This window comes from Schistocerca serialis, chromosome 1 (assembly GCF_023864345.2).
Source record: "Schistocerca serialis cubense isolate TAMUIC-IGC-003099 chromosome 1, iqSchSeri2.2, whole genome shotgun sequence".
Taxonomy (NCBI): domain Eukaryota; kingdom Metazoa; phylum Arthropoda; class Insecta; order Orthoptera; family Acrididae; genus Schistocerca; species Schistocerca serialis.
This window is the reverse complement of record NC_064638.1, coordinates 446,434,301-446,449,057: the sequence shown is the minus strand read 5'-3', so window position 1 is coordinate 446,449,057 and position 14,757 is coordinate 446,434,301. Positions and strand designations below refer to the sequence as shown.

At 41.9% G+C, this 14,757-nt stretch overlaps 1 protein-coding gene across 1 annotated transcript in view; it reads right to left on the bottom strand.

The window, feature by feature from the left end:
• Positions 1-14,757, bottom strand: part of LOC126472828 (carboxylesterase 4A-like) — a 360,882-nt gene that overhangs the window by 107,474 nt on the left and 238,651 nt on the right. The window contains exon 8 of the mRNA XM_050099963.1: positions 4,563-4,725. Coding sequence (XP_049955920.1) covers positions 4,563-4,725 — 163 coding nt within the window. The remainder of the gene's footprint in view (positions 1-4,562; positions 4,726-14,757) is intronic.

Below are 14,757 nucleotides of genomic sequence, written 5' to 3'. Positions count from 1 at the left end.
AAAGTCGTGGACCTGGGCGAGACGGAAACAATCATATCATATGTTATATTTTTTTTTTCTCAAGTCAACATCCCCTTTTCTCAAAACATATTAATCGTACAGGGGTGAATGAGACATAGTTAAAAAGGTTTTTTAATCGGCTTCTGACATTACATGCCGATTTTGCGCTAAAATTTCCAGTTTCTGGAAAAGCTTTACAAAAGGAGACTTTTAACGATCGTAAGCGGAAGAGCATCATGGATGCCCAGCTTCATACCTATATTTTACGAAGCTAACCTATTAATCACGAATAAGAGACTTCCTTTCCATATTATCTTATTACAAATATATTTTATTTGTTTTAGACTTATTAGATGGGAATTTGTATGTAGTATTGTCACAAATAATAACGGTAATCACTGCGTCGTCGTACAAGCTGTTTTTTCTAAAAAAAAATATTTTCTAGAACGAGAGACATTTTTGTCATGGTCGCATTGAATTGTGGTTTACCTATTGATACTATTTCCTAATGTGCTTACATAAAGTACGAAATACAATTAAAATCTCAAAATTCACTTACAGTTTTTTGTGGCCTTAGTGATATACCAGGTAAGAAACGAACACTACGTTCTAATTCGTACATTTCGCATTTCTTTACTTCTTTGTATTTTATATTCGTATTTCTCATTAAAATTCTCTTCAACAGCAGGTAAATGTAAAAATTACGGTCGAAAGTTGGGAGTTAGAAGCAGCTGATGTCAATCCAATATTGTTCTGAGCAGTAAATTACATTTCTTTACGTCTCTTATTTTGTGTTCGTATTTACACATATTCCGGAGGTAAAATAGTCCCCCATTCGGATCTCCGGGCGGGGACTACTCAAGAGGACGTCGTTATCAGGAGAAAGAAAACTGGCGTTCTACGGATCGGAGCGTGGAATGTCAGATCCCTTAATCGAGCAGGTAGGTTAGAAAATTTAAAAAGGGAAATGGATAGGTTAAAGTTAGATATTGTGGGAATTAGTGAAGTTCGGTGGCAGGAAGAACAAGACTTCTGGTCAGGTGACTACAGGGTTATAAACACAAAATCAAATAGGGGTAATGCAGGAGTAGGTTTAATAATGAATAGGAAAATAGGAATGCGGGTAAGCTACTACAAACATCATAGTGTACGAATTATTGTGGCCAAGATAGATACGAAGCCCACGCCTACTACAGTAGTACAAGTTTATATGCCAACTAGCTCTGCAGATGACGAAGAAATTGAAGAAATGTATGATGAAATAAAAGAAATTATTCAGATTGTGAAGGGAGACGAAAATTTAATAGTCATGGGTGACTGGAATTCGGCAGTAGGAAAAGGGAGAGAAGGAAACGTAGTAGGTGGATATGGATTGGGGGTAAGAAATGAAAGAGGAAGCCGCCTGGTAGAATTTTGCACAGAGCACAACTTAATCATAGCTAACACTTGGTTCAAGAATCATGAAAGAAGGTTGTATACATGGAAGAAGGCTGTAGATACTGACAGGTTTCAGATAGATTATATAATGGTAAGAGAGAGATTTAGGAACCAGATTTTAAATTGTAGGACATTTCCAGGGGCAGATGTGGATTCTGACCACAATCTATTGGTTATGACCTGTAGATTAAAACTGAAGAAACTGCAAAAAGGTGGGAATTTAAGGAGATGAGACCTGGATAAACTGACTAAACCAGAGGTTGTACAGAGTTTCAGGGAGAGGATAAGGGAACAATTGACAGGAATGGGGGAAAGAAATACAGTAGAAGAAGAATGGGTAGCTTTGAGGGATGAAGTAGTGAAGGCAGCAGAGGATCAAGTAGGTAAAAAGACGAGGGCTAGTAGAAATCCTTGGGTGACAGAAGAAAAACTGAATTTAATTGATGAAAGGAGTAAATATAAAAATGCAGTAAATGAAGCAGGCAAAAAGGAATACAAACGTCTCAAAAATGAGATCGACAGGAAGTGCAAAATGGCTAAGCAGGCATGGCTAGAGGACAAATGTAAGGATGTAGAGGCTCGGCTCTGAGCACTATGGGACTCAGCTGCTGAGATCATTAGTCCCCTAGAACTTAGAACTAGTTAAACCTAACTAACCTAAGGACATCACAAACATCCATGCCCGAGGCAGGATTCGAACCTGCGACCGTAGCGGTCTTGCGGTTCCAGACTGCAGCGCCTTTAACCGCACGGCCACTTCGGCCGGCAAGGATGTAGAGGCTTATCTCACTAGGGGTGAGATAGATACAGCCTGCAGGAAAATTAAAGAGACCTTCAGAGAAAAGAGAACCACTTGTATGAATATCAAAAGCTATGATGGAAACCCAGTTCTAAGCAAAGAAGGGAAAGCAGAAAGGTGGAAGGAGTATATAGAGGGTCTGCACAAGGGCGATGTACTTGAGGACAATATTATGGAAATGGAAGAGGATATAGATGAAGATGAAATGGGAGATATAATACTGCGTGAAGAGTTTGACAGAGCACTGAAAGACCTGAGTCGAAACAAGGCCCCAGGAGTAGACAACATTCCATTAGAACTACTGAGCCTTGGGAGAGCCAGTCCTGACGAAACTCTACCATCTGGTGAGCAAGATGTATGAAACAGGCGAAATATCCTCAGACTTCAAGAAGAATATAATAATTCCAATCCCAAAGAAAGCAGGTGTTGACAACAGTTTAATAAGTGACGGGTGCAAAATACTAACGCGAATTCTTTACAGACGAATGGAAAAACTGGTAGAAGCCGACCTCGGGGAAGACTGGATTCCGTAGAAATGTTGGGACACGTGAGGCAATACTGATCCTACAACTTATCTTAGAAGCTAGATTAAGGAAAGGCAAACCTACATTTCTAGCATTTGTAGACTTATAGAAAGCTTTTGACAATGTTGACTGGAATACGCTCTTTCAAATTCTGAAGGTGGCAGGGGTAAAATACAGGGAGTGAAAGGCTATTTACAATTTGTACAGAAACCAGATAGCAGTTATAAGAGTCGAGGGGCATGAAAGGGAAGCAGTGGTTGGGAAGGGAGTGAGACAGGGTTGTAGTCTCTCCCCGATGTTATTCAATCTGTATATTGAGCAAGCAGTGAAGGAAACAAAAGAAAAATTCGGAGTAGGTATTAAAATCCATGGAGAAGAAATAAAAACTTTGAGGTTCGCCGATGACATTGTAATTCTGTCAGAGACAGCAAAGGACGTGGAAGAGCACTTAAACGGAATGGATAGTGTCTTGGAAGGAGGGTATAAGATGAAGATCAGCAAAAGCAAAACGAGGATAATGGAATGTAGTCTAATTAAGTCGGGTGATGCTGAGGGAATTAGATTAGGAAATGAGACACTTAAAGTAAAAAGGAATTTTGCTATTTGGGGAGCAAAATAACTGATGATGGTCTAAGTAGAGACGATATAAAATGTAGACTGGCAATGACAAGGAAAGCATTTCTGAAGAAGAGAAATTTGTTAACATCGAGTATAGATTTAAGTGTCAGGAAGTCATTTCTGAAAGTATTTGTATGGAGTGTAGCCATGTATGGAAGTGAAACATGGACGATAAATAGTTTGGACAAGAAGAGAATAGAAGCTTTGGAAATGTGGTGCTACAGAAGAATGCTGAAGATTAGATGGGTAGATCACATAACTAATGAGGAAGTATTGAATAGAATTGGGGAGAAGAGAAGTTTGTGGCACAACTTGACTAGAAGAAGGGATCGGTTGGTAGGACACGTGTTGAGGCATCAAGAGATCACCAATTTAGTATTGGAGGGCGGCGTGGAGGGTAAAAATCGTAGAGGGAGACCAAGAGATGAATACGCTAAACAGATTCAGAAGGATGTAGGTTGCAGTAGGTACTGGGAGATGAAGACGTTTGCACAGGATAGAGTAGCATGGAGCGCTGCATCGAACCAGTCTCAGGACTGAAGACCACAACAACAACAACAACAACAACATTTACCTATTGATCATTAACTTTTGTCAAAAACAGGGTGTCGTAAATACTGCTGTCATAAATAACAAACCTGTCAGTGAGAAGCGTCGCTCGAAAATGGCGGCTGCACGTCAAACACCTACTCAGAGAAGGGCGGGATTCCCACAATTAACCTTATCACAACAACTACATTTACTCAAAACGTTGTCATTATTTAAAACTATAAAAGTGCGGAAGTTTCGCACAGGTTCCATTGTGAGATAAGTATATGCACGGGAGTTGTGCTTTTGAGAGTAGACGGATGGGAGATCATGTGTGAGATAGAGATCAATATGTACAATAGTATCATCTGGATACAGCTTCCGACGTTATTTACCACACTCTACAAATTTATAGTGAACAATAGCCATATTATAACTTTTTGGTTTGGGATGCGCTAGAAGTTATTTTCACATCTGACTGTTCATGCTAGTTGACGATGATGTACTGAATGTTATTTGCCAGAAGTAAGATATTAATTTGGAAGAAGTGATAATAAAGGACAAAAGACATTTCGTTTTAATTTTTACCAGGGATTTTAATACCTTCTGAGTATTGTGCGTAAGAGAAATAATCGAAACTGTTGGCAAATACTCACAGAGAGCGAAGGCCCCTTCGGCACTGGTGATTCCCGTTAGCACAGGCACCTGCCGGTACGAGCCCAGCTGCAGCGCCTCCAGAGGGTCCAGAGGCAAGTAGCGGTCGCTCTCCGGCAGGAACGAGTCGACGACAGGCAGCGCCAGGTCCGTCCAGTTGCCACTCTGTAAGCCAACACGAACAGGCCGTTTACCAAGGAATGCGCAGGGTCGCTAAACAAAGTGGCGGTATATGCTAATTTGATGACTGCCTTGTAATGTGAGGCCGGCTTTTAGCAATGTGGCTATTAATTCTGTCCCATAAATCCTTCGATAGGACAGCCATCGTTCATCAGGGAGGTCAACATAACTTCCATCGATACGCACCATTCTCCACGACTTTCCGGAGCCAAAAACATCTGCCGCGTGATCAAAAAGTCAGTATAAATTTGAAAACTGAATAAATCACGGAATAATGTAGACAGAGAGGTACAAATTGACACACATGCTTGGAATGACATGGGGTCTTATTAGAACAAAAAAAAAAAAAAAAAAAAAAAAAAAAAAAAAAAAAAAAAAAAAAAAAAATATATATATATATATATATATATATATATATATATATATATATATATATATATACAAAAGTTCAAAAAATGTCAGACGGATGTCGCTTCATCTGATCAGAATAGCAATAACTAGCATAACAAAGTAAGACAAAGCAAAGATGATGTTCTTTACAGGAAATGCTCAATATGTCCACCATCATTCCTCAACAAAAGCTGTAGTCGAGGAGTAATGTTGTGAACAGCACTGTAAAGCATGTCTGGAGTAATGGTGAGGCATTGGCGTCGGATGTTGTCTTTCAGCATCCCTAGAGATGTCGGTCGATCACGATACACTTGCGACTTCAGGTAACACCAAAGCCAACAATCGCACGGACTAAGGCCTGGGGATCTGGGAGGCCAAGCATGATGAAAGTGGTGGCTGAGCACACGATCATCACCAAACGACGCGCGCAAGAGATCTTTCACGCGTGTAGCAATATGGGGTGTATTTTTTTTTTGTTCTAATAAAACCCCATGTCATTCCAAGCATATGTGCTAATTTTTACCTCTCTATCTACATTATTCCGTGGTTTATTAAGTTTTCAAATTTATACTGACTTTTTGATCACCCGGTTCTACATTCCCTATCACCTTACAACTCCTTTTAATGTGAACAGGTATCAGGAAATCAGACACTGTGGGTTGTAATTACAGCCTAGTCTGGTGTATACCTTCTGCATTGCTGTGTTGCCGGAAACGATATTGGACGCAACCCACAGACAGATGAAATGGCTCTGAGCACTATGGGACTTAACATCTGAGGTCATTAGTCCCCTAGAACTTAGAACAACTTAAACCTAACTAACCTAAGGACATCACACACATCCATGCCGAGGCAGGATTCGAACCTGCGACAGTATCGGTCGCGCGGTTCCAGACTGAAGCCCCTAGAACCGCTCGGCCACAACGGCCGGCACAGACATATGAGCTAAAACATTATGACCACTGGTCACTGCGAGACTGAAAGTTGCCTGGTGGTGTTGCGGACAAGTGGCGCGGTGAGGAAGGTATGTGAGTGGAGCAGAGACGTATAGAGAATCTTTCTAGAGACGATACAGGTCGCAAATGAGGAAATCCATTGGCATGAACGTCTTTGACAAAAGAATTTTATGGCCCAGCGCCTTGGATGTATCATCTCGGAAACGGCGAAGGCGGTCCGTTGTTCACGAGCTACGATCGTGAGTATCTACGAAAAGTGGTTGAAGGACGGTGAAGTACAGGGTGATTATAATTAAAATTAAACTTTCAAAACGCTGACAGAATGACGTCAAATTGCAACGGAATATTATCGGAGAAGGGGGAAAAAGTATGGCAGATAAAAAAATGTGAATATTGATCAATCGATGGCGCTGTGTGTGTCAGAAACTTAAATGAAAACACCTGTCATGCGCACGACCCATTGAAGTTGGTATAAACACGCCGGGTACGCAGCTTTTCCTCCTTTCGCGTCTGCGACATTTGCCATGACTGTCTCAATGCAGGATGGCACTCTGTATTACAAGAATGATGACTGTGCACACGTCGCTCTGCAAGAGTTCCGGACACTGAAGGGTTTGAAAAAAGGCGTTGGTCTGAGGACTGCCGTCGGTCTGGAGAAAATAATTCGGAAATTCGAAAAGACGTGTTCTTTTGGTGTGCAACCTCGTAGAGGAAGGAAACGATTTGATTCGACGTCTGTGGAAGTAGTAGCCACAACAGTGCAAGTAGAGACGAGTGGTGGTGTGCAAACGTGTAGTGCACGAAGAATTGCCCGAACTTAGACATATCCGCGAACACGGTGGCTAAAATCCTACGAAACAACCTTCTTTGCTATACATTCAAAATTATCCATGTACACGAGTTACTTCCTGTTGACCTGCCAGCAAGAGAGACCTTTGCTTTAGAATTTCTTGCTCGTATGGAAGTGGACAATGATTGGACGTGGAAGATTTTGTGGACAGACGAAGGTCACTTCCATCTTACAGGATATGTCAATACAGAGAATTGTCGAATATTGACAACGGAAAATCCACACGCAAATCAACCAGCACCAGTTCATCTTTAAAAGGCATCTGTGACCTGCGGGTTTACGGCATCATTCATCATAGGGTCATATTTTTTCGAAGAGACGTGCTTCCGGTCCTGTTACCTGTATTGTCACTGGTAAGTGCTATGAGTGTCTTTTGCGCAACCGCGTCATTCGAGCTGGGATCATTTCTATGCAAGATGGCACACCTCCGCACACTGCAAATCCAGTTAAGCAGTTGCTGAAGCGCCGTTTCGGAAATGCTAGAATTATAAGCCGCCATTTCCCTACAGCCTGGCCATTCCGATCACCTGATCTTAATCTGTGTGACTTCTGGCTGTGGGGCTATCTGAAAGATGTTGTGTTCAGTGTTCCGACCGCAAACGTAGCTGCATTGAAGGCACGCAGTGCGCAACACATTCTGAACGTGACCACGCCAAAAAAAAAAAAAAAAAAAAAAAAAAAAAAAAAAAAAAAAAAAAAAAAAAAAAAATCTTCGATCAGTTGCTTTTTCTCGACTTCAACTTGTTGCAGAAAACGGTGGACAGAATACTGAACATGTTTTGCGCAAGTCACACGGACATTTATAATCCGATTGGATTTTGATTAATGCTTTTTATGCGGTTTTTGGCCTCAGGACAGTTAAAGACCGTTTTTTCCCATCCGATGGTTCAAATGGCTCTGAGCACTATGGGACTTAACATCTATGGTCATCAGTCCCCTACTTAAACCTAACTAACCTAGGGACAGCACACAACACCCAGCCATCACGAGGCAGAGAAAATCCCTGACCCCGCCGGGAATCGAACCCGGGAACCCGGGCGTGGCATCCGATGTGATATGACCTTGCCATGGTGGATGGGCTTATGTAACTAACAGTACCATCCCTGTACACCGATGCACACTGATTAGTACAGCTTGTTTAACGTCAAACGTACAACTTAGGCATTGTTGTATGATACATTTGTCATTTGTAGTCGACCACAATTAAATTATGCTACATTTTGTAACTATTTATTTTTCTTCTGCCATACGTTTCCCCCCTTCTCCGATAATATTCCGTTGCAATTTGACGTCGTTTGGACCAGTGGTGTTATTTCGACAGCGATTTGAAAGTTTAATTAGAATCATCCTGTGGCTGAAGGACGGTGAATGCACAAGTGGGCGACAAGTTGGAGAACGTGCACATCTCGTCACAAAACGACCATGATAGGCGGCAATCTGTGGCAGACGTGCTGACAGAGCACAGTGCTGGCGTAGGCACAAGTGCTTCGGAGCACACCGTTCAGCGCACATTGTTGAACATTGTTGAACATGTTCCCAGGTTAGTATCTGTCTGATGTCTCTCATCTTCTCATAGGCGGGATCTTCCATTGCCTGATCATAAGTGGTGTCTGCACTCATTTTTGTCCACTGATGATTCTGTCAGAAATACTTAACTGGGAAGCAGCGGTACGTCATCCTTTGACAGTTTTAAAATCCATTGAGATACATCTGGCAGACCGACTCTGCAGCTGCCGGCAATGAACTATGGTATTTCACTGGAGACAAGACGATGACTGTTCATTCAACAGCTCGGTGGAAATGTATACAATACGTACACAAATGCCTTCAGGAACACATATGGAATACTTAATATGTGATTGGTCTATCATCCCAGCCAAGCGCTGTGAGATATGATGAATAATTGTTTGATTTACTCGTTTAGTTGAAAATACAAAGCAATAATGCATTTGTGTGTTTCAATGTGTGAGGTTCTCCGCTGATTGCTTTTCCTTCAAGTTTGCAGCTCAGAAGCCTATCAATATGAGCAGTGTTCGCTAATCTAGCATCCATCACTCATTAAAATTGATGATAGGTCAGGAGCGTTACAACAATGGGAAACAGAATAGCTACAAAGATAACATGATAATTAGACGTCATGTGGCAGAAGAAATGACGGCCTTCTTCTGTCAAAGATTCATGGTTATACAAGATTAAGGAAAGATACAATTATAATTAAAGTTACAAAGTTGTGAGGGTCATTGTTTATGAAACAAAGGTATCTATTAGACTCAAAAACTGACAGGGAATCGAACAAGAAGACTCTGAAATAGTATGTCTGGAGCACAGTATTGAAAGTGACCTGGGATATCAAAAGGTCGAAGACCAGTAATGCAGAAGGTAACGCAAACCACTGTATTACAGACGCAGAAGATGAAAAAGTAGAGTAGTACAATACTGCTGGCCGTGAACCCACCGAGGAAGTGGGCAGAAGCGACTCTGCTACGACAGTGTATAGAGCAATACGAAAAAGTAAAACAAGTACCTGTGTTTTCAGTGTCAGCGGTAAAGCGAGTATTTTCCGTGTCAGCAGGTACACCTATGCAGAAGTTCCACATACAAGTCGATGTTCATCCGTTTCAGTCACTGAGGGCAAAGCGGAGAATGTTAATGTCATATAGCCATAGTTGCTTCGTCTGTTTCTCATTGACAACGGGATACTGTGTCACACGGGCCTCCGAGGGGAGGAGGACAAGGTGCATGGAACCATGGGCCACACAAACTCAGGGTTCCTGCTCTCCACCATGTTCTGGGTGTAACCTCTCATCATTAGGCGATAAACGTCAAGTCCCACAGGAGTCCTGGTATGAGACAGGTCTGCATTGGATGAAAAAGTTCTTAAGTATCGAGAGGGAAGTAGAAATACGCTCTATTGTAAATGGAAGCTCTCTGGAAGGAGGAGCAAGTTCATCAACCTCCTCATCAAGCTCCTGACAAACCGGTCTGATAGTGAGCCCTCAACTTAACCGTCGTGCTTACATATAGGACACCCACTGCAGCAGACATTGACCATACCAACTCCTCCTTCCCAAGGGGGAAGATTGAGTGTGTCATAATAGACTTTGAAGATAAGACCTGCACTCACGAAGTAGCTAAAATCTGCCACCAAACTGCTCGCCATCGCTTTCAGCATTGGTAATATGTGTGCCAAACCTGGACGCCGGATGAGTGTTGACAAAATTAACCCATTCTACCACGTCCAAAGTTTGGAGCAGATTATTACGGACGCTTGTGTAGTCACTTCAAGGAGGCGTTTGTAGGTAGCTGGCCGTTCTCCGTATGTCATGTGTGAAGATAATCCCCAAACAGCTGAGCTTGTCCATTGACTGCAACAGAGCCGCAGTTCCATCTGGAAGACACCCACCAATGTTCAAAGCATCAGACTTTGTGAGATTAACACGACTGCCTGCAGCGAAAAATAAAATTCCAACATGTTTAGATGCCAACACACCTTGTCAAGTTCATATCGTGATATATTCCAGCGCCACATGCACCTCATCCCTACATTGAGCCAAATCCAGCTGCACAATCTGTATAATAGTGGCAGCTCAAGAGCAGACATCTCACAAAATAATAAAGGACCCTGCAGAGCGTCCATCGATCAGCACCTGAGAAGAGGCACTCCGAAGAACTCGCATGGTGATATGTTCAACGTCACAGGGAAAAGCCATTCTTCGCATCACTTCCGCAAGACAGCCATGGCTCACCCTATCTAAGACATGGTCGAAGTCCACCAGCACCAAGGCGCCTCGAAAGCGGCAGGTCGCTGCCATGGCAGTAACGTCATGATAGTTACTGAGCGCCTTTTGTACATTATTGACTCCACCAAGACGCGTTTGATTCAGAGATAAAACTTGAAGCAGGATGCACTTGAGATGGGCTGTGAGGAGCCAGGTGTACATCTTAAATTCACAATTAAACATAGTCAGTGACTGGTAATGGTCAACCCCTGTTCCCCAGCCGACTTGGGGACCAGAAGGAGTGGAACTTGAGCGGACATCTGTTCTTGGTATACAGCAATCCAACGAGAGACCATAAACTAATGGAATGTGCAATACAACTACAGCAGGAAACCATCTGGACCCAGGAACATGGTGGGGGCTCCCTTATGGAGAGCGTCATCGAAATCATCAGTCGTAACTGCAGCCATAAGGATCTCCACAGCAGCCCCATTAAGAACATCAGGGAAAGATAGAAGAACTTCATCCATAGCTGTGTCATCCTGGTCTACTCCCATATAGAACTGTTGATAGTGGTCCACAAAGGCGCTCACATCTTTCTGGGACGACAGGTGTCGACCATCCAGTGTAACAGTGGCGTTCACCAGTCCTCTCTGGCACCGCTGGTTCTTTCCAACAATGTGGCGCATTGACGATGCTTCCCCAAAGACCCAATCTTGACATCTTGACGCCCTCTTAAGACGGCGACGTGTAAGCGAGATAATTTGCGCCTTTATTTCTGCATGTGAAACTGTAGATCAAGAGACAGTGTTTAACCAGAGAGCTCCCAGAGCAGCGAGAAATAAAATTCCAACATGTTTAGATGCCAACACACCTTGTCAAGTTCATATCGTACCATCGTGTGACGCAAAGCAGGTGTAGTACAATCAAGCCACCACCGAAGTGTTAAAGGGTACTTCAGAAGCGTCTTCCGGTGGAGGTTGATGCATTCTCTATTAACTAGATGTGCGACATTCAACTTTCACGTGTCTCAATCGAGCCACACCCTCTGCCGTTGGAGAGAGAAAGTTCATATACATATGTGATATGGCCAGAGAAAGCCATCCTAGTCCATAACTCAGCATCAATTGGCCCGCAGCTCGTGGTCTTGCGGTAGCGTTCTCGCTTCCCGCGCACGGGGTCCCGGGTTCGATTCCAGGCGGGGTCAGGGATTTACTCTGCCTCGTGATGACTCGGTGTTGTATGTCTTTCATCATCATGGATTCACAAGTCGCTGAAGTGGCGTCAGCTCAAATGGACTTGCAATTTCGGCGGCCGAACACCCCGCATAGGGTCTCCCGGCCTACAATGCCGTACGATCATTTCATTTTTTCAGCATCAATTGTCACAACCATGAGACCTTGGGAAACATAGACACGATCAAAGCGACTCGCTGAATGGCTCGTAACATACGTACAACCACTTCAATCACCATGCACTCGTTCCCATATGTGAGCGAGATTCAAATCATGCACCAGCAATTGTAATTCATGGCATGTAGTATATTGGGGAAACTGGTCCTTCTGGGACAAATTACATGGTCGAAATTTCTACCAAGATTGAAATAGCCGTAGCAGTCGCAAACAAAGAGGCTACCTCTTTCAAATAAAACCGCGACTATTCTCGTCGATTTTCCGAGCAAGTGGGTGTATAAACACTGTTGATCCAGACACCATGGAAGGTCACCATGAGACCGTATTTTCAATCACAAGGTACGTAAAAACCAGTATCCTATTTGAATCCATAGACATATCACGACACTGCACTGAACAGATATTTGAATGCTGTTTTTGGGCAGTTGAATTTAATGAAACAAAACTTCTAGTTGATGTCGTTTATAGGTCCCGTAACTCTGACTTCAGAGCATTTCTGCTCAAGTTAGAGAGGGTTCTTGATTCACTTTGCAGGAAGTACCAGAAGTTAGTTATATTTGGTGACTTCAATATAAATTTTGTATACGATGGTGCAAGGAAAAGGATGATGGTAGATCTTCTAAATTCATATGATCTGATGCAGACTGTGTTTTTTCCAACTAGGGTGCAGGGGGACAGTAACATAGCCATAGAAAATATTTTTATTCATTCTTCATTACTAGATGGGCATTGTGTTATTAAAAGGAAGAACGGTCTTTCAGACCATGATGCACAAATTTTGACACTAAAAGGCTTTTGTACTCAAACAAATGTCACATATAATTACAAACTATGTAGGAAAGTTAATCCAACAGCAACAGAGAGGCAGGATGTTTATAGTGCAGATAACATATATGATAAATATAATGCTTTCTTTAACACATTTCTCATAATCTTTGAGAGTCGCTTTTCATTAGAACGTTATAAACGGGGTACTAACACTAATAGACAGTCTGGGTGGCTGCCTAGTGGGATAAGGATATCATGTAGAACAACGTGGGAATTATACCAAAATGTTAGAAATAGTCACAATCACGCTACAGTAGCCCATTACAAACAGTATTGTAAGGTGCTTAATATGTTATTAGGAAGGCAAAGAATATGTGGTATACAAATAGAATAGCTAATTCGTAGGATAAAATTAAAATCATATGGTCAGTTGGGAAGGCAGTGTCTGGTCAACAGCACAAGGTCGACGATATAAAGTCAGTTCGGAGTAAAAATATTTCTGTTACTGATAAATCAGATATATGTACAGTATTTAACGATCATTTTCAGAAAAATTTAGTTTCTACAGAGAATCGTATGCCTTTCTTGGCAAATGCCTTTCTGAGATTGATGTCTGAAATACTCTTCTGTGATACAGACAAGGGGCAGATTGAGTCAATAATTAAATCACTGAAGACTAAGGAGTCTCATGGATATGATGGAGTGCCTAGCAGAAAATTAAAGTACTGTGCTGCAGATGTTAGCCCTGTATTTAGCCATATTTGTAATTTTTCCTTTAGGAATGGTCAGTTTCTTGAACTAATAAAGTACTCAGTAGTAAAGCCGCTTTATAAAAAGGGAGAAAGGGATAATGTAGACAATTTTAGACCTAGTTCTATCCCATCAGTATTTGCTAACGTTACTGAAAACGCTGTGTATGTAAGAATGATTGATGATTTTACTTCACATAATTTGCTATCAAATGTACAGTTCGGCTTTAGAAATAGCTCAACAACTGAAAATGCTATATTTTCTTTTCCCTGTCAGGTACTGGATGGGTTAAATAAAAGATTTCGAGCGCTAGGCATATGTTTTGATTTAACTAAGGCGTTTGATTGTACTGATCACAAAATATTGCTCCAGAAGTTGGACCATTGCAGAATACCGGGAGTAGCTCATAATTGATTCACCTCTTACTTTAGCAACAGACAGCAAAAGGTTATTATTCACAATGTTGAGAATGGCTATGATTTGGGGTCTGAATGGGGTACCGTCAAGTGGGAGGAGGGGGGGGGGGGGGGTGATGCCCCGGGAATCATTGTTGGGGCCACTCCTGTTCTTTATTTATATAAGTAATATGCCATTTAGTATTACAAGTAACTCTAAAATATTTCTGTTTCCTGATGACACTATCTTGATAGTAAGGGATGTTGTATGCAACATTGGCTCGGGTTCAAATAGTGCAGTTCATGACATAAGTTCATGGCTTGTAGAAAATAAACTAATGCTAAATCACAGTAAGGCTCAGTTTTTACAGTTTCTAACACACAATTCAACAAAACCTGACGTATTAATGTCACAGAAAGGGCTGATGATTAGTAAAATTGGACAGTTCAAATTTCTAGGTGTTCAGATAGATAGTGAACTGTCGTGGAAAGCCCACGTTCAGGATCTTATTCAAAGACTTAATGCTGCCATTTTTACTGTTCGAACGGTATCTGAAGTGAGTGATCATTCGACACGAAAATTAGTCTACTTTGCTTATTTTAAATCGCTTATGTCGTATCTTATTATATTTTGGGGTAACTCTTCCCGTTCTAAAAGGATATTTTTGGCTCAGAAACAGGCGGTTCGGGCAATAACTGGTGTAAGTTTACGAACCTCTTGTCGACCCCTGTTCAAGAGTCTGGGTATTTTGACACTGGTCTCTCAATATACAGGGT